Source organism: Siniperca chuatsi, linkage group LG5 (genome assembly GCF_020085105.1).
Source record: "Siniperca chuatsi isolate FFG_IHB_CAS linkage group LG5, ASM2008510v1, whole genome shotgun sequence".
NCBI classification, from domain to species: domain Eukaryota; kingdom Metazoa; phylum Chordata; class Actinopteri; order Centrarchiformes; family Sinipercidae; genus Siniperca; species Siniperca chuatsi.
The window spans coordinates 24825857-24849804 of NC_058046.1; the positions used below are offsets into that span (position 1 = coordinate 24825857).

At 39.3% G+C, this 23948-nt stretch overlaps 3 protein-coding genes across 6 annotated transcripts; 2 read left to right on the plus strand and 1 right to left on the minus strand.

Moving 5' to 3' along the window:
• Positions 1 to 822: 822 nt before the first annotated feature.
• On the minus strand, positions 823 to 7534 carry fahd2a (fumarylacetoacetate hydrolase domain containing 2A). 4 transcript variants are annotated; one of them, XM_044196068.1, is made up of 8 exons: positions 7317 to 7534; positions 6123 to 6391; positions 5296 to 5512; positions 3560 to 3619; positions 3298 to 3460; positions 1937 to 2045; positions 1245 to 1332; positions 823 to 974 (listed from the first exon to the last, which is right to left on the minus strand). In XM_044196068.1, the coding sequence occupies exons 2-8, from the start codon at positions 6389 to 6391 to the stop codon at positions 912 to 914; spliced, it is 969 nt and encodes a 322-aa protein (XP_044052003.1). In that variant the 5' UTR covers positions 7317 to 7534; the 3' UTR covers positions 823 to 911. The 4 variants fall into 4 exon arrangements, with proteins under 4 accessions (XP_044052003.1, XP_044052005.1, XP_044052004.1 ...); XM_044196070.1 differs by having other exon boundaries at positions 6123 to 6356; positions 7317 to 7533; XM_044196069.1 differs by lacking the exon at positions 7317 to 7534 and adding an exon at positions 7166 to 7310 and having other exon boundaries at positions 6123 to 6356.
• Positions 7535 to 7838: 304 nt separating this feature from the next.
• zgc:152830 (uncharacterized protein LOC767682 homolog) lies at positions 7839 to 16363 on the plus strand. The gene is made up of 16 exons (XM_044196065.1): positions 7839 to 7956; positions 9730 to 9771; positions 9891 to 9981; positions 10961 to 11109; positions 11199 to 11307; positions 11993 to 12120; positions 12215 to 12314; positions 12517 to 12592; positions 12700 to 12785; positions 13606 to 13710; positions 14018 to 14093; positions 14231 to 14349; positions 14455 to 14538; positions 14672 to 14729; positions 15572 to 15753; positions 15866 to 16363. Exons 1-16 carry the CDS (start codon positions 7946 to 7948, stop codon positions 16001 to 16003), a joined length of 1554 nt encoding a protein of 517 aa, XP_044052000.1. The 5' UTR covers positions 7839 to 7945; the 3' UTR covers positions 16004 to 16363.
• Positions 16364 to 17407: 1044 nt separating this feature from the next.
• pcna (proliferating cell nuclear antigen) lies at positions 17408 to 21560 on the plus strand. Its single transcript, XM_044197007.1, has 6 exons — positions 17408 to 17853; positions 18947 to 19044; positions 19129 to 19196; positions 19848 to 20042; positions 20812 to 20935; positions 21038 to 21560. The coding sequence occupies exons 1-6, from the start codon at positions 17633 to 17635 to the stop codon at positions 21112 to 21114; spliced, it is 783 nt and encodes a 260-aa protein (XP_044052942.1). The 5' UTR covers positions 17408 to 17632; the 3' UTR covers positions 21115 to 21560.
• The last annotated feature ends 2388 nt before the right edge of the window (positions 21561 to 23948 follow it).

The following is a 23948-nucleotide window of genomic DNA, read 5'->3' on the forward strand; positions in this document are numbered from 1 at the left end:
TTTTCACACATGCCCTATTGTAGCTGGGTCTTAAATCCACACTACACACTAATTCTGAGCAGGTTTGAGTATGTTAACACCTCAAAAACATAAAAATAATAGTTTTGGTAAACATTTTTCTGGCTCTTTAAGATTAATTGGCATTTTAAAGTTGCAGTTTGATCAACATCTGCACAAGCAATTTGCAATTTCCTGTCAGTATAAAACAGTTAAGTATATTGATTTCTTATATACTAAATGCAAAAACAGTATACTATAAATATATGTCTATACTACACACTGTATACAAGCTTAAGATCTCACCTAGCTAAAACTAATGCAGTCCTGCAATAAATCCTCCATGAAGCTTATAACGTTCATTTTGTTTGAACAGTTTGAGGACAAATGTTGAAGACAGCATATTTTTTAATTTAATTCTTTCTATTACTGGAAATAAATCTTTTATGAGAAAGTGGCTGTTTGAATCCTCTTAGTAGAAAAAGTTTATGTACAGTTGATCATCCTGAATGTTAAACATAATTAGAAATACTTTTTATTGTTCTACATATTAAAGTCAGCAGGTTCACAGTTTCTGCTCTATAACATGAGTGGGTGGCTGCTGAGAGAGGGTATTTTTACAGCTACTGGTGACAATGACTCAATAACTGAGGTCGAGCTGTAAAAACACCATGTTGAGTCACGTAATTATACCGTTTCATGTAGTAAAAATACCATGTTTTCCTTCCTCTCAATTACTGTAGTATCATGAATAAAACATCCATCATGAATCATACATTTCCAGCTGATTTTCACACTAAGAAAAAAAAAATCTGTGACACTTCATTGTGTGAAGCAGTCGATCAGATGTGCCGTTTATTTAACAGCTGACATTCCTTCATGGACTGTTGGTGTTTTCAGTTTCGTCGCAGGGTTTAGACCACTTTGTTGATTATAGAGCCTAATTGGTCTATCTGGCACTCCACCATGTCACCTTTCTGGAAAAAGAAAAACAGTTAAACCCTTTGTTAAAATACACCTTTACTCCTTTTAAATTGAACCACTCCCTCGCTATCTGTTAAAATACTGTGTTACGGATTATACAGAGTCCCTTTAACTCTGCACCGTAGAATACATACATTATATGTAGCCTGCAATGGTCTTTTGGATAAAGTGAAAGTAAAGCTGCAGTTGATGTGCAGCTACAGACACAAGAACTTGTGCGGACTAGCTCAACATTTTTACATTTTTGTCAGTACACAAATCACCTTGAGAAAGACGGGTGGCTTTCTGAACACACCCACACCTGGAGGAGTGCCTGTCAGGAACACATCTCCTGGAGTCAGTGTCACAAACCTGACAGGAGAAAAGAAACACACAGTGGAGGCCCAGTTTCAGGAGCAGGAAAGAGCATGTGCTGTACAGTAACATCAAAAGTACCATGACTATTGACTGTGGAGAATGAGGATTTTATTTTTTATTTTTTTTTGTCATGGTCATTTTTATACTCATTTCGATTACGCAATGGTATGCAAAACATTAACTTCCCCAAATTATCCCAGTGTATTTACAGATCCTGTGAAAGGGCACAGGCATTGTCAGCAGTAAGTTAGGCGGGGGAGGGAGCGGAAGGCTTTTCCGTCCAAGAATTTCAAATCAGATCAGAGAATGCTCCAGTTGTTCAGGGTACTTCAGGGCAAAAGGGTTTCAGCCGTGGTGGATAAGTCTTAGTTGAAGCATGTAATTTCAGCTTCGCACAGTGCTCCTTTGGTGGATTCATTTCTGACACGAGTTGATTTGCATAATTTCTTAAATGGAAGCTCTGCACTCTCAGCTCGAGTTACTAAAGCAGAAAAATGTAAAAGTTCTGTAAATATTGTAAAAAAAATCTTTGTGAGGTTAAAACAAAGCAACGTTGCTACAAAGACACCATCATCATGAGCAGAAATAGTGGCCTTACTTTGAGACCCAGGCGACCAGCGCTTCTGTCTTGAAGATCATCTGATCAGTGTTGCTGCTCTGGACTGTGTCTCCATTAACCAGGCAGCGGACACCCAGGTTGTGAGGATCTGGAAGAGGGAATGATACAAAAAATCAGCACTGTTGATATTCCTGTTAGAAGGTATTAAAAAGAATTCAGTTTCATTTACAAAGGTCTTAAATATTTTGTCTTGCCTGCTGTAAGCAATAACATGAGTTATAATCTTTTTAGTATGTGGTTGCGGGCTGTCGAGAGACGTTACACATCCATAAACTACAAGTGAGGCTGATGCAAGAGTGGATTGTTTTGTTGAGTTTCAGTCAGCACCATCTGACCTGTAGCAAACACAACTGCTAGCTACAGAAGCTAGGAATCTTATTGTCTCATAATGGACAAGTGTCACTTCTAGCAAAAACTTAAAATGAACTTAAATTGATTAAAAAAAATTCATTGGTTAATCCATCCATCAGTCAATTTTCTGTCGCTTATCTGGGTCCAGGTCACGTTAATTGATTAATTATATTACTTGGAATTATTGTTATGTACAAGTGGGAAGTACTGACAAAAATGTGATATAAATGACAATAAATTCATATAATTATACTTATATTCTGTATTGGTTTTCCATCATTCTTTGACCGGAATTAAATTGCATTATTTGTGGTATTAAAAAGGTCTTAAAATAAATTTGGTAAACACTGCAGAAACACTGTAAATATTCAATAGTAACATAAAAGTAGCCATAATTATTTTAAAAACTTAGCTAGATTGATTTAATTCCTTGATATTAATACTTTTAATAAATGTAATGTCTAGTGCTAGAATTAATCCTATAGTATCGATTAACTAATTTGTCTTATCATCAAGCTACGTACTGTAGGACAAATATGATAGTTGTTACCTTGATTTCCTGTCAAACATGAAGTCACTGAAATCTCCTCTTAGAAATTCTCAGATTATGACTACCGCACCTAAATTTAGACAGTTCTGTACACAGGGCTAAGCAAAAAAGGTTGTTTATTATTATTGTTATTTTGTAGCTATTACAGAGTTATCGTAAACCTCATATTATTGACTCTAAGGATAACCTGAAATCTACTGTGTTCTGGAGATCGTGCCATAAACATGATAACCTACATTCATCAGGAATGTTTTCAACCATAGAAATCCATTTCGACTGGAGCTTTATGATGGTAAATATCAGTCAGCTTAAGAAACCACACCTTTAACAGAATTATAGCTTGTTCCTGAAGTACAAAATCACATATAATTCACAAGATTGTCTTCAATTCCCCCTTTCTGTCTCGCTCTCCCTGCTCTGGTTTCTTGTTCCCTCTCACCTTTCACAGCGTCGGTGGTTACTAACGCAGGACCGAGAGGACAGAAGCTGTCAAACGTTTTTCCCAGGAGCCACTGCTTCCCGTTGCGCTTCATCTGCCAGTCACGTGCACTGACGTCATTGGCCACCGTGAATCCGGCCACATAGGCGAGCGCGTCTTCCTCCTGAACAACAAGAGGAGTGGAAATGTCAGAGTCAGAATAGATGCTTTCACCAGAGCATCAAAGCGTCATGGCCATCTGAGGGGATGTTGTGATGCTTACCTTGATGTGTTTTCCTCTTCGTCCGATCACAAAGGCCAGCTCCACCTCCCAGTCCACCTCCTTCAGTCAGACAAAATACCAAGATGACGCAAATACAGCATCAAGAAGCACCGCAACAAACTACACACTAATTCTAAGCAGGCTTATAGTATGTAGTGAAGTCAAGTATACTCAAAATAGTCAGTATGCATTTTTAAAAATGCTTGCTTTTTGAGTGTGCTGTTGATTCACACTATTGTCCCACAATGTAATGCCCAAACGAAATGGAGGCACTACTCACACCTGCAAAAAATGTAAATATATTCCAAATGTTGGTGAGACAGTTCCACAAAGTTCTTGGAAAACAACTAAAAAGTATTGAATTTGTTGAGTTTGACATTCAGCACCACACATATAATTTCCTCTTGGTATTAACAGTAAAGTTTATTGATTTTGTGTCCATAAAAACATGTGCATACTGTATACAATCAGTATGTATGGACTTGGGACACAGGGCAGGATTTGGTCTCATTTTACACAAAAAAGTGGAAGTGAAGCGGTTGGATTTCATTATGGTGCAAATGAACTTATTTCTGCAGTTTTCTTGAATAAATTAGTCTGGACTCTTTCAAGACAAAAAATAAGATCAAGTGCTCAAGAGACGGGCAAAATGACACTCAGCTCCTCCTAGGGAGAAAGTCTTCGCTTGTACAGACGAGGGACAAAATAAAGGAAAAACCTGAATAAAAGAGTGGAGAAACATATCAAATGCAGATGCTTCCGTGCACCAGGGCTCATTGAATGGTTTGGTGAGGATGAAAGTGACGTAAATAAAATGCTACGGCCTTTACAGTCACCAGATCTCAACCCAGTTTCACACCTATGGAAGATTTTAGACCAATGTCTAAGACAATGCTCTCCACCACCATAACACCAAATGATATAAACTTTCATCTTTAAATCTATTTAGTGATGTCTGTGACCGTCTGTGATGCTATATGTCCTTTAGTTATGTCTGGCTATGCTTGTTTTTCTTCACCATTCTATGGAAGCAAATTAGGGTCATTAATATTTTGAGCTTGTGAAATGATGTTCACAAATAATTTCACAGCCTGCAGTTGTATATCACCTTTTGTGTGTGTGTGTTTAAAAAAAAAAGTACATACACGTACCTGAATGTGTGACTTTGTAAAAAAAAAAAGGTTTTGCAGCTGTAGAATTATTTTGTGCATGTGTAATTAAAATATGTGCAAGAATAGTTTCAACAGTGAGGTTTCACATAGTCTGAGAGACGGACACACAAATGTCCTATCTTTGGATGAGACACTGAAGTTACAAGCTACAAACTATGAGTTACAAGCACGAATTTTGGCCCTGTTTTAATGCCTGGCCTGCCAGTCAGCACGTTGCCCACTGACCATCCAATCAGAGGAAGTCAAACTTGTTGTGTTGGTTTTTCCTTTAATAGACTTCTAGCTGCTCCGAGTTCAAGGCTGAAAGCTAAAGCTGATTGTGCTTTTGCTGTTGTTTCTCCTTGACCCTGGAGCAACCTCCATCAATGTCTCAAAGAAACCAAATCAGTGCACATCTTTAAAAAGCATCTTAAAACCCTTTTGCTTTCTTTGGCTTTTTCTTGATTTTATAACTTCTCTTTTATCTCCCTTTTTCCCTCTTTTTCTTCTCCCTGTAAAGCACTTTGTCCCCTCTTTTTTTTTTGAAAAGTGACATATAAATAAAGATGGCGTGCTCACTCTCACCTGGCTCTCTGAGGGCAGAAGGATGTCATCATACGGCCCGGTGATGGCGCTGGGGAATTTGCTGAAGATGATCGGTTCTTTGGGGATCGGGGCGTTCTGCTCCAGGCAGTGGTCCCGGTAGTTCATACCCACACACACCACCTTCTCCGGGGCCAACACAGGAGACAGCAGCTGGATGTCCGATCGCTCCAGCACACACTGACCGGACGACAAGGCTCTGAGGAAGAGGAGGAGGAGGAGGACGAGTCACATGATGATTTGGCATGATGTTGCGGAAGATAAAAACAAAGAGAAGATGAAGGGAGAAGATGCTAACTTAAACAAGTCCATTCAGGAAGATGAGGAGGATGAAGTTGTTAATTAACGTGGGAACAAGATTAAAGAAGTGACAATTTAGTTGATTTGAGGAAGGTGGTGGGTGATGTTTTACGATGAGCGTGATTTATGAAGACGACTTAACAAGCATAGGTTGCTGATTTATTAAGGTGGTGATGATCCAAGACGATCAAGAATATGATAATTAAGAAAGATGATGATGAAAATGATTATGCAAAAAGGTTGTTGATTTTATTACATGACATTTATTCAGGAAAAACGAAGATTATGGTAACCCTGAAGATGATTTATTCAGGAGATGGTGAGGAGGAGGAAGACAAGGATTTGGGAGGAAGAAAAGCTTAATTAAAGAAGATGATGAAGATGAAGAAGACGGCGATTTAGGAACTAATGTAGAGACGGTGTAGTCCCTCATTATGGACAAACTAATGTAGAGTCAAAACAGAGTAGACAAAGATATTTAATAATAATATGACTGAATGTAAGCATACCTCTGTGCACACTCTAGACCCCTGTCTCCCAGCTCCAGCAGCTCTCTCATGGTCGAGGGCATGGAGGGGTCAAACGCCTTCAGATCCACCACGCCGAGCCCCTCCTCTTGCTCCACTCCCACTCTGATGCCTCCTCCGTCGCCATGGCGATGAAACTGCACCAGACGCATCGCTGCACCGCTCAAGCCTCGCCGTCTCTGGGGGTTTGTTGTTTGCCTTTGAGAGAACAAACTCCTGAGGAGGCAAAAGGAGCGAAGAGCAAGTCTCATCTATCGAGGAGAAGAGGAAGGAAAACAGATGACACGTGACAGACAAGCAGAGAGGAACTAGAAATCAACCAGAAAATTAGATTTCTTTCTCTGAGGGTGTCTTGAAGGCATAAAGTCAAAGTAGATCCTATCCAAAACCTCCATTTATTTCATTTACTTTTTCAGTTAATCACTTGTTTGTCCAACCAAGATATGAAATTTAAAATAGTATAAAAGAGAACAAATCAGTGAATCCTCACATTTAAGAGGCATTTTTCCTTGGTAAAATCGATTAGCAAAAAATGTCAGCGATTTCAGTTCTGTCGACTAATCGATGTATCGACTTATCATTTCAGCACTGGTCCTTTTGCTACATGACCTTTCCGTATCTTTATATCACCACACTGGGCTTTCTTTAGAGAGAGAGGCAGCTGAAAACTTGCTTATAATGCAAAGAAAATTGCAATTCTTGTATGTTCTTACCAAAACTCGCTTGTTTGTTAAAATGTATGAAATTTCCCAGGCTTACCTAGGAAATCTATTAACTTATCTGACTTCTACTGTCCAAAGGAAAAGTCTTAAAACTCTCAATACTCACAAAATCACAAAAACTTTGAGAACAAATTGTCGAGAGGAGGCTGCCAAAATGGGGTACAAATGTAGAAATGATGTCAGCATGTCTGCCGCAACGTCCAATTATCATGAACCTGCTATCACTTGATAATAGAGCTGTAAATCATAACCAGGATAAGAAAACCATGAAGGCAGCTGCAGCAGCGGGTAACTTCTGCCTACCTGCAGCTCGATCTGTAGCTTTGCAGTTTGGCTTTTATCTTAGATAAAATGCCATTTTAAAGAGGAATGTGACACTTTAACCTGCTACTGAATAACCAGGACAGCTACTACTTCTTTCTTGCCCTTTGTACTGTCTCTAGTTAATACTCACCTCTACTGTTCTGCACAGAAAACACTACGTTTGTCTACTTCCGGTTAGTGTTTGTAGTCCATGAGGGTAGTCCTGTCAAAAGCGAGATAAATTGCTCAACCGAAGCTAACGACAGAGTGTAGCCATGATTGTTATATCATGTAAAGCAATAATTGCTATAGTGATCATATAATCATCTGCATGCTGCTTTGCATTCGCGTTTGTTGAATGAGTTCTGGAAACTACAATTCCCTACCGTATCCTTAAATGTGCCTCTTCAAGTGCAGTGGGAATTTAACAACTTTTGCGTACTTGACACAGCTATACTAGCTACCGTAAATAGGATTAAACGTTTTAACAGTTTTACTTTTTTGGATAACCAGATTCCTACACTTTTACTACTTCAACTGGAACCAAAAGTAACTACTTCATATTTCAATAGACATTATTGTAAGCTCTTAAATCAGAGAGAAGTTGCATTTTACGACTGGGATGGTCGTAATTACGAGCTAAAAGAAGTCCGCGAAGGCAGCATGAGTGCAAGTTAAGGGATCATGTGATCAACCAGGGAGGAGTGAAGGGAAGTATCCGTTGTCACCGGCAATCAGCTGTCTATTTCATTCTGAAGACACCGGAGGAAGAGGACTAAAATGTGCACCAGGTAAGATTAACGGGTGTTACCCGCCTAATTTGCGTTTGTTTAATAGGATACTTTCCCCCGCAGCTATATAACACCATGCTTTCCTCACATGGTTTAATTTAACTGTCATTTAACTGGTCTGTGATAGTTCGCCCAAATACTAGATTTATTTTTCATTCGCAACTCAAAGTGGATACATCTGATCCTCTTATGTTGCAATAGAGATTTGCTCTTCTCTGGATTTAGTTTCCACTAAAAGGAACCTCAGTCGTTTTTTCTTACCTTTCACTTTCAGTCTGACTACACAATAATGTGGAAAACATCAGGTCCCTTACAACCTATTACAATTTCAGTGTTAGAGAGTACAGTCTCCCATGTGAACTTTGTATCTAGGATGTCTTGCATCCTAGATACCATCCCCACTAAACTGCTCAAGGAGGTATTTCCCACTGTTAGACCTGTTATTTTGCAAAAACAGTTTTCTTTTCCAGTTCGCTTTCCTCACATGGTTTATGGTCATTTAACTGATCTGTGATAGTTCGCCCAAATGCTATATTTATTTTTCATTCGCAACTCAAAGTGGATACATCTGATCCTCTTATGTTGCAATAGAGGTTTGCTCTTCTCTGGATTTAGTTTCCACTAAATAGAACCTCAGTCGTTTTTTCTTACCTTTTACTTTCAGTCTGACTACACTGTAAGTGCTGCCTTTGATACTGTCGATCATGGTATCCTCTTGCATCACTTAGAGACTTGGGTAGGAATCAAGGGCTCAGCTCTTGGCTTCTCTTACCTCTCCAACAGAACTTTTTATGTCGCTCTGGGTAACTTCCTCGACGGCTCGTTTGAGCTGTGGTGTCCCTCAAGGCTCCGTTCTTGGCCCCCTTCTGTTCTCTCTATATATGCTGCCACTTGGCCTGGTTATTCAAAATCATGATGTACATTACTATTTCTATGCCGATGACACTCAGCCATATTTGCTGTTAAAACCCGCAGATCCTATCAGTCTAGCTAATCTGACAACCTGCCTCTCTGATATTAAATTCTGGATGTCCCAAAACTTCCTTAAATTTAACAACAATTTAAGTCTGAGGTCATTCTGTTCAGTCCCCTAAATTCCATCAGCTCTTTTGCTGCTAATCTTGGTGGTCTGTCAAACAATACTGAGCAGGCTGCAAGAAATCTTGGGGTAATATGTCCCCTACACTGATTCCCTGTTAGATTTATAAGATTTTTAAGGCCTTAAATTGTTTTGCTCCTAATTACATCTCTGACTTATTGACTTGGTATGTGCCCTCTCGACCATTGAGATCCACGGATGGAGCCCTGCTGGTTACTTCCAGGTCACAATTTGTGACAACGGGTGATCTGACTTTTGCTATTAGATTGTTATTATACACTTTTTCTTGGAAAGTGTCATTATGATGCCAGAAATGCGTGAGAGTGTAAAAAGACAACTGATAAAACTAGTTATACATAACATTATCATCCACTGCAAACTGTGGTGACTGCGCCCTATAAAGTGCACACTAGGTACAAAGTTTTAATTTCACTGCAGTGAGACAAGAAATGAACCTGTCACACTCTTTTTAACAGCTGAAATTAAAGCAGATCTCAAAGGTCTTGCAGGTTTCTGCACTTTCAGTTACTCTGTTATCATTAACCTGCATTATAAAAACTGACGCAAGAGTCTAATTGCATCACTCTGTTGGATATATCTTAGCTTATCTGTGTCAGGCAATGCTGACATTGCTTATACAAGAGTTGTTTTTTTTTGTGTGTTTCTCTGTCCAGCGTCCAGCCTCTTGAATGGACCACCGACCTCAAGAACCAGAAGTGAGTATTAAGAAAAATGCTGCGCTTCCTCATTTATAAGCTGCCGGCGTGTTGGTGAGTTATTTTGTGCATTTGAACAGATGGTTGTGTTAGATGATGGTATTGTCTTTTTTTCTTAGTTTTGACGGCATCGTGTTGGTGACCCAGAGCCATGACACGCTGCCCTCCGAGCTCGAGTGTCTGAAAGCTCCACTGCTGGACTACAGCTCTGTAAGTCTCTGTTCTTCCACCACCTGCAGCCAGTAAACCTCACAAACCATAAAAAGATTTAGTTTTCTCACCTGATCTTTCTTGTCTCTTTCACACCCACTGAATTGACACACACTAAACACAGATTACTGCTAGTAATGGGGTTATCAAGAATAAGACAATATGTTCTCATGTAGTACTGGAAAAAAATACATTTTAGGATTAATTCAGATTTTTAAGTTCAGTTGTCCAGTATTGATTCTTAAAATCCCCAAAGCGACCTTTGCATTTGTGCCTTTTCTTAGTGAAAATGTGTACATTTGCAGTAAATGTTATGTGTAGACTGTTGTCACTCGTTATAAATGGGTCAGTTAGGGATACATGATGTGTTGTAAAACATCTACATTGTGGAAAAGAAGTTATTACAACTCTGTTTTCAGTCAAAAAGTATTGTGTAGGATAGCTGCTGTTTTGTGGGATAAAAATAAATTTAAGTTGGCAAAGTATATTCTGAGAATAGTTATGCAATATGGGGATTAATCAGATGTGACTCAGTCTTCAAAAATCATACTGAACTGAATCAAATAAGGACTTATTGAATCCAAAAGGTCTCAGAATAAGTTGGAGGGGTCATGAGACAGTTAACAGGAATGGAAAGAAAAACATTTATGCTGCACAAAATTATATGTATTTTTTCAGACATTCCTCTAATCTGTGCGTTTTTCGGATGAATTACTGAATAATTTCACCTCTTCAGGCCTGGGTTGGCTGTATAATGTACAACCAATGACAATAGGTCACAAGTAGACACTGCTTCATTTAAAGGGATCATAAGCCAAAGAGGTTGGGGACCACTGCACTACAGGATCTGACAGCATCAGTCTTCTACTACTAATGTAAACAAAGACAGACTGTAAAGTTTTCAATCTCATTCTGGTTTAACGCGTTCTCTCCTGATGCTGTTTCCTGGTGTTACCTTCCTTATCTACTCTCCCACTAGGTGGACAGTGGTCTGGGGGAGGAGGTGGTGGTCATGAAGGTCCCTGGTCTCCCTGGTAACCGGCTGGTGTTTGCCTCCACTGGCCCAGTAAACCGCGACTACGATGACATCAGGCGCTTCAGCGATGCAGCAATCAACGGCACCAAACGGTCAGTTGATGGTGGCTGATTTTGTTTGTCATGTTGCTGGTTTACCTCCAGGTTTCTTTGCTGTCTTGCTCATCTGTATGTCCTTTCAGGGCCTTGAAAGCAGGCATGCGGAGCCCCCTGCTGGTCTGCCCTCCACACAAGGACTATAAGAACAGCACTGTGGTCGCTGCACTCGGGGCCCTTCATGCTCTCTACATGGTGAGAAGACACTTTTGTGAGGAAGAGCTAAATAACTCTACGTAAAGGCACCGTTCACACTTGGTCCTGGATGATCCGACTACAAGTGGACAGTTTTAAAGGGGAACCCCACTAACTAAAGTTTAGTTTACTAGTCATGTGAAGTACTACTTGGCTAATAGACTGCAAAAACAGTTATATAATGTGTTCTGTGGTTTGGAGTGTTAAACATGTGGGCATTGACCAGTCTAAATAAAATGGTGGTCAGAGATGCATTTGGCAACATTTGTAGAATAATGCAGTTCATTCTTGACCACAGTGAAGTCAGTCTTTACCGGTTTAGTAGTATGCATAGAAAATGACAACCCTCCAAAACTACAAAGGATTTTCAAGTCCAGTTAAGTCTATACATTGTACCAAATATCCACCACTGTCCATGTAGGTGTCTAGTAAATGTTTAGCTGTATTGTTGAACACAAATAGGCATTGTTTACAGCAAATCTTAAGGAAGTGAGTCTGAGAATTATAAGTGGTCACTCCAGAAGGTATGTAATGTCTTGTGTGAACTGTAGTCTATCTCAGCTGTATGTGCATGTATCTAGATATAAGATACTAGCTCTGAACATCCAAACATATATAAAGAAAAAAAAATGTATACGCCTGGCAAAAATACACTCCCTTGTTACAATCTTTCTCCCCCCAAAAGCCCCTGGAAGTGAGGGAGGGGAACATAAAACCCACCGACTACAAGGTGTGTCTTCTGGGGCTGTGGGCAGCACAGGAGGCAGAGGGAAAGAGACTGGTGGAGCTAACTGATGCTCTGGAGAGTGGGAGGTTGGTCAAATTCTTCACCCTGATCCCTGCTAAGTTTTTCTGACATTGTGTTGTTCACTCATTCACCATCACTCTTCCTGTTTCCCCTCCTCAGACTGGCATGTCGTGACATTGGTGGCTCAGACCCTGAACGTATGGCTGCTCCTCGTGTGGCTGATTACATCCAGGAACTCTTCAAGGACAGCCCCGTGCAGGTAGAAAGAAATATTATCATGTGTGCAAACAGAATCACATGATGCTCTGTTTTGTTTTGTTTTTATTGTCAGGAGATGGTCAACAGTCATCAACTAAGAAATGGGAAAATGTGTAGAAATAATTTTAGTCACAGTCCAAGACAATTGTGTGTGGTTCTTCAATGGGCCTCAAACATAAGAACATGTGTTTATTAACCTCTAGGTCGAAGTGATAAGCGAGCTGAAGGTTCTGGAGAAAGAGTATCCCTGTCTGGCTGCAGTCAACCGCTGTGCCAACAGTAGGAGAACATGTTTTTATCACTTACTAAAACGGCCACATTTTCAAGACTGTTAAACGTTGATTTTTAAAATAAGTTTGCATACTAATCATTTCCTTATCATACAGCGGTACCTCGTCACCAGGCCAGAGTTATCAAGCTGCAGTACTGTGGAGAGGGACCGGTCCAAAAGACGCTCATGTTGGTGGGAAAGGTGAGAGGAGACTGTCAGACTTATGTCCACTAAAACAATAATAGAAAACTCCAAAAACCCCAATACAAATATTAAAGTCATATGGTCACCAAAGTGTCCCTTTAAAACATGATCTAACGCAATCTAACAGCTCCAAAAGATTCATTAAATGTTCACCAAACATTACCAGACATTCGACCACGGCATTATAGAAGAGAAATACATACCATACAACAATTAAACATTGAGGTAAATATTTGACTTTTGGACCTACAGTGCATCTGTTAGATTGAAAACACCTCAGCCTGAATTACAGGGAACTAGTGTTAAAATAATGCACATCATATCTAGATTGCTGTAGTTGATATGAAATGTGAAACAAACAAACAAACAGGTGCACATACATAACTTTTAAGTAAAGCTGCAATTATTAGTTAATCAACAGATAATTAATCTTCAACTATTTTGGTAATCGAATAATTGTTTTAGTAATTTCTTAAGCAAAAATGCCAAACATTTACTGGTTCCAGCTTCTTAAATGTGAAGATTCTTTCACATGATAGTGAATTTAATATCTTTGGGTTTTTGACTGTAGGACAAACAAGACATTTGAAGAAGTCTCCTTGGGCTGTGGGAAATTATAATATAATGATATAGCAGAGAATTCGATAATGAAAATAATTGTTAGTTGTGGCCCTTCTGTTAAGCTAATCAGGGAGAAATTAAAGGAAGGAACGTTCGGTTAATTGGTTTGGTATTGGCAAAAAATTGTGCTTGTATTGTATCTGTATGTCACTGACTACTTATTAAATAGAGGTTGGTTCTTATGTGATGTTTCCAGGGCATCACCTACGACACTGGCGGAGCAGACATCAAGGCTGGTGGTGTCATGGCTGGGATGCACAGGGACAAGTGTGGAGCTGCTGCCGTGGCTGGCTTCTTCCAGGTGAATGACCCCTCTTCGCATGAATAATAAACCCTCAGGGAGCTTGTGCTGCAAGTCCACACCTCAGGATTTGGACTAAATATTCAGCACTTGTGACATGGATGCTTCTGAGTCATTATTACCAAAAAGCGCATTGGATGCAAAGAGATGAATATTTTCCTCCATACAAGCCCTTATTTAGCCTTCAGAGGAAAACAAAGGGCCCTCCGTAAAACCTGACAAATACTCAGATTTATGTTCTTGGAACTTCCTAAGAGTTAGAAATTTTAACAAGGAATTTTAACCTAATCGGTCTCTTGCTCTGTAGATTTTAGCCAAGCTGAAGCCAAAACATCTGAAGGTCGTCGGCTCCATGGCCATGGTGAGGAACAGTGTTGGTGCAGGTCAGTGTAATCCACTTTTCTTTCCCCCCATCATACATGTTCCTGTTTACATTTCTCTCAGTGGGATCTGTGTTGCAGCACTTCATCTCAAGCGACTGTGTGTGTGCGTGTGTGTGTGTGTGGGTGTGTTTTCTCAGACTGCTATGTGGCCGATGAACTGCTGGTTTCCCGTGCGGGTCGCAGAGTGAGAGTGGGAAACACAGATGCTGAGGGACGTATGGTGATGGTCGACCTGCTCTGTGAGATGAAGGAGAAGGTCACAACATCCCGTTATTAATACTTAATTAATTTGTACATCCTAACATCTTTTCTGCACTTCTGTCCCTTCTCCTTCTCATGATCATGTCATCTGTGTCTGCAGGCGGTAAATGAGACTTCTCCTCAGCTGTTTACTATTGCTACTCTGACTGGTCACGCCATCAGAGCCATGGGACCCAACTACTCAGTGAGTGCTGCTGAAACAGACAATACTGCCACTTACTGAGAGATGTTGCAACTTAAACATTAAAAATTCAAATAATACACTGCTATAAAAATCACGATTTGTTCTGAGTTCAGTTTTGAATTTGTCTTTGTAGATCATCATGGATAACGGACCGGCCCATCGCAACAAAAATGCTGCTCAGTGGCAGAAAGGTGAGAAAACTATACGGATAAATTTGACCATGAAAGTTCATTTTTGATCTTGGGAACAGACGTTTGACAAAATATTCTTAATTCAAGCTCCACTTACTAGGTTTTTTTCAGAGCCTTCAACTGCATCTCACAGCCTTCATCAGCAAATGGAGTTGTAATCATGTGACCGCAGACAACTGAGCAAACTCCATCTGCTGATGGTCATGAGATGCAGTTTTTTTTTTGTTTTTTTTTTGTCAAACTATATGGATAAAGTTACAAAGCTCTACGTTAAGAGTTCAGCATTAATTTGAACTAAAGCTGAATAATAATTTTTATCTATTAATTAATTTGTTGAGATTAGTATTTATATTATTGACAAAATGATTGATTGATTATCAAACATTTGTTACTTCTTCCCCAGTGCAGAGTGGCATGTTCTCCTCTGTTTAATATTGTTATAAACTGAATGTGTTTTGGGTTTTGTTGGTCAAACCGAACCATTTTAAGACATAAATTTGGTAATTTAATATCTATTTGTCATGATTTTTGACTTTTTAGAGAGTTTAAGAGAATTAATTAGAAATTATTAGCTAATAATGAAGGAGTACCTGTTGGCTTCCCTAATCTCTACATGCAAGTTTTTAGAATATAACCATCATATAACTAAATATAGTATTATTATTTATCACTGCGTCATCATGCGCTTGGATTTAATCCTTACAAATGCAATACCATGGGTTGCCCAGAAGATGTTGCCATTTTGACTCAATACTTCGAAACCATGCACCATCTCCAGCACAATTACTTCTTTATTTTCCCCATCACTAACTAACACATGGTCTTCGTCCTCTCTCATGCAGCTGGAGAGGTGTTGGGCGATGTGTTTGAGGTGTCCAATATCAGACGAGAGGATTACGAGTTCCACAAGGGAAAGTCTGAGTATGAGGATATTCTGCAGTGCAATGACCTGCCGTCCTCAGCTACACCTCGAGGACATCAAACCCCTGCAGCTTTCCTCATCATGGCCTCTGGGCTCGACAAGGTGCTCACACATTGTCAGAATAACTTATTATTATTTATCTTTAAGTATGAAAAATCTAATATGGAAGAAGTGCAGTGATTAACTTGTGTTATTACTTTCATTTCCAACGCAGCATGGTGTGGATTCTGTCAAGCCTCTGCCGTACTCCCACATTGACATCGCTGGGTCCAGTGGTCCTTTCCCTGGTATCCCAACAGGAGCCCCCATCCTCGCCATGGCAACCAACTACATCCTGTCTGATAGTCTCTAAACAGATACCCCAACACAACTTTGTAACCGTCTACATATAAATGAAATCCCTGCCACTACACATAATTCAAAATATGTAATCTTTCATAGCTGACGTTCCTTAACGCCTCAGATTGCTTTTCTGCAACAATGCTCTCTTTTCTAAGGTCTTCTGACATTCGTGCTGTCTGCACCAAATGTCAAATGACCCAGTTTTAAGTGGTCTGAATCAATATATACTCGGGTTAAAAGGCAGTCTAAAAATACCATCCTTTATATGCGTCTGTATGTGTGCGACAAACTGTGGACATGGTTGTGTGATTAGTGACGCTGTGTGAGTCAACTCCTCGTTGATTAATAAAGCATAATTAAAATTTCAAAAGGTCACTGTGTTCCTTCTGTATAATTATTTTTGCACAGGTTTGCATATTACACATAAGTTATCACAGGGGAAATAATAGGAAGAAGAAGAAATATTGTGCCTTGTGGGGAAAAAAAACTTGACTTCCTGTTCTTGCAGCTTGCACATGTTCTTACAGATAACATGAATCAAATACAGTGGACGTATTGTCTCATACATATGTACGTTCATGCCTCTCATTCACTTTTCCCCAGACATATACAGTGTGCGTGTATATATGTGTGTGTATATACATATGTATATACAGTGTGTGTGTGTGTGTGTATGTATGTACACACATCATAGTATTCAGTAATGGTGTTTTGTTTTGGGGTGCTGTGGCAGAAGGGACAGAACTCCTGAATATTTTTAACTTTATTTGGAGAAAAAAGCCTTTAAACGGTATCTTTTGTTCACTTTAATAAAAATGTTTTATGTTGCAATGCAGCACATTTGTTAAAAAGGGGGATAGGGTAAACAATAACATTAGTTTGTCCAAGTTTGTCAGTTAGTTTGTAACAGTATAATACATTTAATCTAATTTTAGTTGTCAATAAATACCACATTGAATGAAAGAACAGATGTTCCTCAATCAACCTTTTCTTACATGAATTTTAATAACTGTCTCAAATCTGCAAAAAATGTTAGAAAAACAAACATAATATTGATTAATGTCATACTCCAGTATCTGCTTTTTTGAAAGTGTGTACTTTCTATGTACTATAACTACACTTAGCTTAAACATAGAAATCAGGTCATTTTAGTGTTTTACAATTAGATTTATTACAATAATTGTTTTTGATTTATTGTATGTTACGTTTTTTTTAATCTAATGCGTATTACTATGAGTTGTCTTTCTGAGTATATTGTTCGGTTTTCTGTGTTGATTGTCCCCGGTTTGCAGAATTGTCCTCTCCAATATGGCCGAAATCAGTGCCCACTCGTTTTAGCGGGTGGGAGGAACCGATAAGGAGACGGAAATGACGTAAAGACGCCAAGTCATTAAAAGCTGACGTTAGCGCGCGCTTACAGCTCAAACGTTTCTTCTGCTGAGAGAGTGGTGTCTGCGTGTTGTACTTCTGCTAGCTAACAACACACAAAGACTGAACTTTTAAAGAAGCCTCCATAGCTCTCTCTCATACTCGGTGATAACTCAAACTGCAGCCTCCATTTTGACGGAGTAACGCTAAAGGCGACACAAAATAATCTCTTCGTTTGAATCTACAAAGACTTAAAAACTCCACAGCAACCATGTTTGAGGCTCGCCTGGTCCAGGGGTCCATCCTGAAGAAGGTGCTGGAGGCTCTGAAGGACCTGATCACAGAAGCCTGCTGGGACGTCAGCTCGTCCGGCATCTCCCTGCAGAGCATGGACTCCTCTCACGTCTCCCTGGTCCAGCTCACCCTGCGGCATGACGGCTTCGACTCGTACCGCTGCGACAGAAACCTCGCCATGGGAGTCAACCTCAGCAGGTGGAGCAAACATTACACACAGCTCTTTTTAACCAGAAAAAACATTGTTTTCGTATTAAGTCGATCTGTTGCGTTATTAGGTTGTTGGCTCGCAGAGAAGGGAAGAATCTGCTGACTAATGTCACGTTAGCTAACTGTTGTCAAAAGTTTTGCCGCTGCAAAATCGATGTAAAAACACCAGAGGTTTGGTTTACCTGAGCGGTTTTTATGCCCATCGCTAACCGCTAACGTTACACACGGTCAAACGGTCGCTTCAGTATCTTTAGTTAGCACAAGTTAATGGTCTGTCTTTTAATATCTGAAGCTTACAAAGAGGGTGGCCATCTTGGCGGAATTGCCCGGGCATGTCTCTTTCCTGCACTGAGCACTCAGTTTTACTCAGTTTTAAGTCTTTACTGTCAGCGTGCAAATACAGCGGTTTGCATGTGCATTAATTACAAATATGTCGATTGGTTTAACGTACTCTGTGTGTGTGTGTGTGTGTGTGTGTGTGTGTGTTGAAAGTACATCTGGCGCTGTTTGAGACAACAGCTACGTTGAGATTTTAAGTAGCGACGTCATTTGAGCGCCAAATTCGGGTTGGCGGGAATTGTTGTTTGAACCCGGGAACTTCCACTTCCGTTTCACTGCCTCTCTTTGTAACGTGACACCGGTGCGCTGGATGGTTTGTTACTCAGCTATGATGGTGTCCCATAATTTGTTAGTGGTGACATGTACAAACAAATGTGTTATGGCCACATATATTCTGGTTTGGTTAACTTTAATGCACTACATGTATATTGTCAACTTAACGGCATGAGCACAAAACATTTAGCAAATCTAGCATTATAGATATATATACAATTAGGGACTCTCGCTTGGTGTTAAACAATGAGTGAATAATCAATCAGTCCAAATGGCAACTGTTTTAATAAAATATATAAATTGCTTTAAGTCATTTTTCCTTAAGCGAAGATGCCTGCCAAAAGTTCACTGGTTATGACTTACAATTTGGTGCCACAAAATCTGCTGCCAGGACATTTACTCCTTTTTACTCCTGGGTGGTTTGTAACATAGTTTTGACTTGTTTGTTCGCCCTGTCATTCCCTTACAGTATGTCAAAAATCCTGAAGTGTGCAGGAAACGAAGACATCATCACCCTCAGAGCAGAAGATAATGCAGACACACTTGTCCTCGTGTTTGAGACACTCAGTAAGTTTTTGACTTTGAGTTATTGCCATGGTTTCTTATTAAGCATTAATGTCTTATTTACCTTTTCTCTTTTCACTCTTACAGACCAGGAGAAAGTCTCAGATTATGAGATGAAACTGATGGACTTAGATGTGGAGCAGCTTGGTATTCCAGTAAGTAATTTCAGAAATACTTTGTTTATTCCCGAGGGGAAACTCTTTTGTTACAGCTGCTCACTATCACGTCAATGCACACAGGAATAGAAGTACTAAGCAAATCAAAATGTCTTACACTATAATACAGTTAAATTAAGTACAAAGTGGATATAAGTATAAAAGCTAAAATAAGTGTAAGTACAAAAGTGGATTTTAGAGGTTAAGTATGTGCGGTATAATACAATGTAATAATATAATTAATAGTGTAATAATGAGTACTGTCAAGTTAAGTGTAGCTTATTAAGATGATTATGAGACGGTGGATATTGCACAGCAGTAATAGAAGTATGAATAAATATCAATAAATAGGGGATTTTAAACTGAAAACAGTATATTGCACAGGAGTATTAAACAGAAAATATTGCACAGTTATTTCAAGTTTTGCAGTGATGTTAATGATCCAGTGTCGGGTCATACAGACTGACACTTGGAGGGAGGATTTAAAGAATTTGATGGCCACAGGCAGGAATGACTTCCTGTGGCGCTCTGGGGTGCATTTTGGGGGGGATGAGTCTTTCGCTGATTTGTGGCCTGTCCTTGTCTTTTGGGTCCAGCATACTTTTCGTGCACACTGTTCCTGACCTTTCCCCCTTTTTGTTTCTCTCCCAGGAGCAGGAGTACAGCTGTGTGGTGAAGATGCCCTCCGGGGAGTTTGCCCGTATCTGCCGTGACCTGTCCCAGATCGGTGACGCCGTCATGATCTCCTGCGCCAAGGACGGAGTCAAGTTCTCCGCCACGGGAGAGCTGGGCACAGGCAACGTCAAGCTGTCCCAGACCAGTAACGTAGACAAAGAGGACGAGGCGGTGAGTGTTTCACTTCTAATCAGAATAACAGTGGAGCCAAGTGATAAATGAATCTGTGGCAACATCGGCCGATATTAGCATGTTCACCATATTATGGTATCAGCCTTTATTTCGTCAGATAAAACAAGAAATGACAATACAGAAATGCCAAGGATACACAGTTTGTCCACCAGAGAGTGCTGACCTAGTTATTTTACATGGAGGAAAAGTATTGGCCAATATATTGACAGGTTGTTGGGGTTTTTTTGTTGTTGGGGGTTTTTTTGACTCTCGATTATTGCTTTGTGCTTACCTCAGATATTCAGTATTAGTTTGGATTTTTAGTAACCTAGCAATAACTTTGGCCAGTTCTGCTAATGTCAATTTCTTCTTAAAAATAATTAATTCAAACAAATTATTTATTTACTGATTACTGGTTTAATGTTTTTGTCCCCAGAAGAAAGGATTAAGAGCTTTACTTCAGAGCTGAAACAATTAATCTGTAACTATTTTGATAATCGTTTAAGGCATTTCTTTGAGCTAAATGCTAAACATTCATTAGTTCCAGCTTCTCAGTTGTGAAGATTTTCTGCTTTTCTTTGTCTTATGTGCTAATAATCTGTTTTTATGGTTTCAACGACTGGTAGTTGGACAAAACAAGATATTTAAAGACGTCACCTAAGATTTAGATTTATCGATAATGAAAATAATTTTGTCGCAGCCCTAATTTACTTTTACTGTTGTGATGGTACATGCTTGTGACCGTTCCCCTTCACTTCCTGTTTTTTAGGTCACTATTGAGATGAATGAACCCGTCCAGCTGATCTTTGCCCTCAACTACCTGAACTTCTTCACCAAGGCCACGCCGCTGTCCAAGACCGTCACCCTCAGCATGTCCGCTGATATCCCCCTCGGTAAGTGCATCCGTTCTACTTTTATTTAGAAGTCTTCATTTGGATTCTCAACATGTTCACAGACGTCATTGAGGCCCTAACTTGACTTTTGTCTTTGTACAGTGGTGGAGTACAAGATTGCTGATATGGGACACGTCAAATACTACTTGGCGCCGAAGATCGATGAAGAGGCTTCCTAAGTTGTTTTTTATTATCAGCCCAAAAAGGGAGAATAGAGAAAAACAGGTGACTGGGACTTGTCTTAAGTGATCTCATGGTGGTCGCTGATCACTGTCTGAGGTTTCTGATGTCATCCTGTCTAGTGAGATTCACAGCGGGAGGTGTAGTGTCAACTTTTATTAACGGTCAGCCGTATGAATGATGCCATCTGTGGGATGTGATGAAGCTTCGGCTGGCTGTGGTCCAAACAGCCCCAGTGTAAATGGCAGCACTTGTTCACACCACTTTTGTGTCTCTCTCTCTATTTTTTTGCCCATTTTGGGAAAGCAGATTTCAAGTATCCCATTCCTCCTTGTAGATAACGCATTTGTAAATACTTCCTGTGGTTTCGCACTGTCAGCCAACTCCAAATGTTTTTGTATTCATTGATTCAGCCCAAAATAAATGATTCAAGTTGTTTCCAAAATCCTTTTTTGTGTGTGGACAAAAGCTGCGCATAGTTTTAGACTAAAGACATCTCTCACCAGGCCTTAAAGTCAACTTTTAAAGTTTGAGTCTTGATTTTCAACTATCTTACTGCACTCTTAGACTCCGATTACACGTAAAACCCACTGCCAAGCTAATGATTACCCTTAACACTCAATCTGATATACAGTGGTGTGAAAAATATTGGATAATTTTACCTCTTTGGGCTTCAAACAATTAATTAAATGAACCAATCTGAGAAGTTTAGATGGTAAATGTGTTTTTAATGAAAGTGCTAACAACTCAAACATCTGAAATGTGACAACGGTCCCCAAGTCAAAAAAAAATGTCTTTGTAATTATTTTAATTTATTTTTAATCATTTTGAATTTTGCACTATTGGTCTGACAAAACAAAGCATTGTGAAGGTGTCAATTTGGGCTCTGGGTAATTGTGATGGCATTTCTCACTATTTTCAGAATTTTTATAAACCAACAATCAATCGATTAATCGAGAAAATACAGATTACAGATTAACAGATTAATCCATCATGAAAATAATTTTGCGGCCTTATATGAAATAATTAGCTCCACCTCAACCAACTGCAACAATAAAGTCGTGCTTTTACATTAATGCATGAGTAATAATAATCTAATGATATAATATAGTACGACACTCACAGGGGCCATTGTTCTGCATTGAGTACTTTTACTTGTAAGTACATTTTCCTGATTATATTTACATACTTTTACTCAAGCAGCATACAGGACTTTTACTTGTAACAGTGTTTTTACACCATGGTATTAATACTTTTACTGAAGTAAATAATCTGAATACTTCAGATTACCTCCACCACTGTCACTGTGAGCTTTAGAAGTGCTGGTAGGCGGATTTTGTTGCTAACCAACTGTGGCGGTAACTTCATACTTAATGCTAAAACTAGCATTCAAGTATTACACTGGTATCTCATTTAGTTAACCTAACTCTCAGCAAGAAAGCAAATATGCATAGTTTACAAAATGTCAAACTTTTACCACACTCATCCATCAATTTTGCTATTTTTTTCTCTCCTTTATTCCCATAAAGAGGCATTTTCTAATTCCAGGCCATCACTGTAAAATCGGACTTTGCTCTTAACTGTCGTGGTTGAATAATGAATAAAAGCAGCCCGAGGTAGAGGCAGCAGAGCATAGACAGAGCAGATTATAACCTCACAGTAGATTGCATGCCGGTGTAATCCCAGACTCCTCATTCATCTTCTGAAAGGGCTGGACTACAATGAGCTTGCACCCATGCAGTAGGAAAAGAGGATTGTATTTTTTTGTGGATTTATTTATTCCAAATACATTTGATAAATGTATTTCATAATCGCTAATACCTCTATGTCTGTTGGAGTTGTCTAAATGCATACCAAATATAACCAGCTTTCCGCTCTCTACTGATATGTTCCTGAAAACTTGAGCTGTACTCAGTACTTACATTTCTAAAACACAGTGTACTGCAGCCGTGGGTTAATCTGATAGAGCCACTGTTTCAGATAAGACTAGAAGTGTGTGTCTTCAGATGCAGATCAGATAAGAGAGATGGGACTGTCATCTTAGGAAGTGACCAATACACACAGCCATTTATGCTGCCTCAATATTTAATTAACCACTGCCATGCAGGTTAAAATTAATTACTTCCTGGAACAGAGCAAAGAGGAGCTCAACCTGATTGGGTGTTTCCGCTTCTGAATTGGCCACAGTTTCAGACTGCAGTTCAAGTCATAATGAAGAATAATATCAGAGCTGTAATTATGAGTTATATTAAATAGATTTAGACTAAATCAGGCCAGTCAGACAATATGTCTTTATGTCAGAGCCACATGAGTTTGAAACTTACATCATTCAAGCGCATAACTTTTGTATCAGACTGACTTATTTGTTTTTGTATGTTTTACTTGAATCGGTTTAGAATTACTGAATATATTTCACATTACTATCTAATCCAAAAGGTGGTATTTACAATCCAGTCTTCATTTAACAAGCACAATAAACTGCTTCATTGGTCTGTGGCATCACTTTTATCTGCCTATTCAAGCAGCTGAAGACAATACAACACAGACAGGTATTACATAAACAAAAGGTAAGTTTATTTCTATAGCACCCTTTTCACAACAAGCCAACCTGAAGTGATTTACATAAGAAACACAAGACAATATAAAAAGACACATAAATATGATTTTATGATTTGTAGGGTATATAAAATAATCACCTAATGGCAGTGGTGGAAAGTAACTAAGTACATTTACTCAAGTACTGTACTTAAGTACAAAGTTGACGTACTAGTACTCTAAGTATTTCCATTGCGGGACACTTTATACTAAAGCTACTAAGCCTTTTTTCATGCAA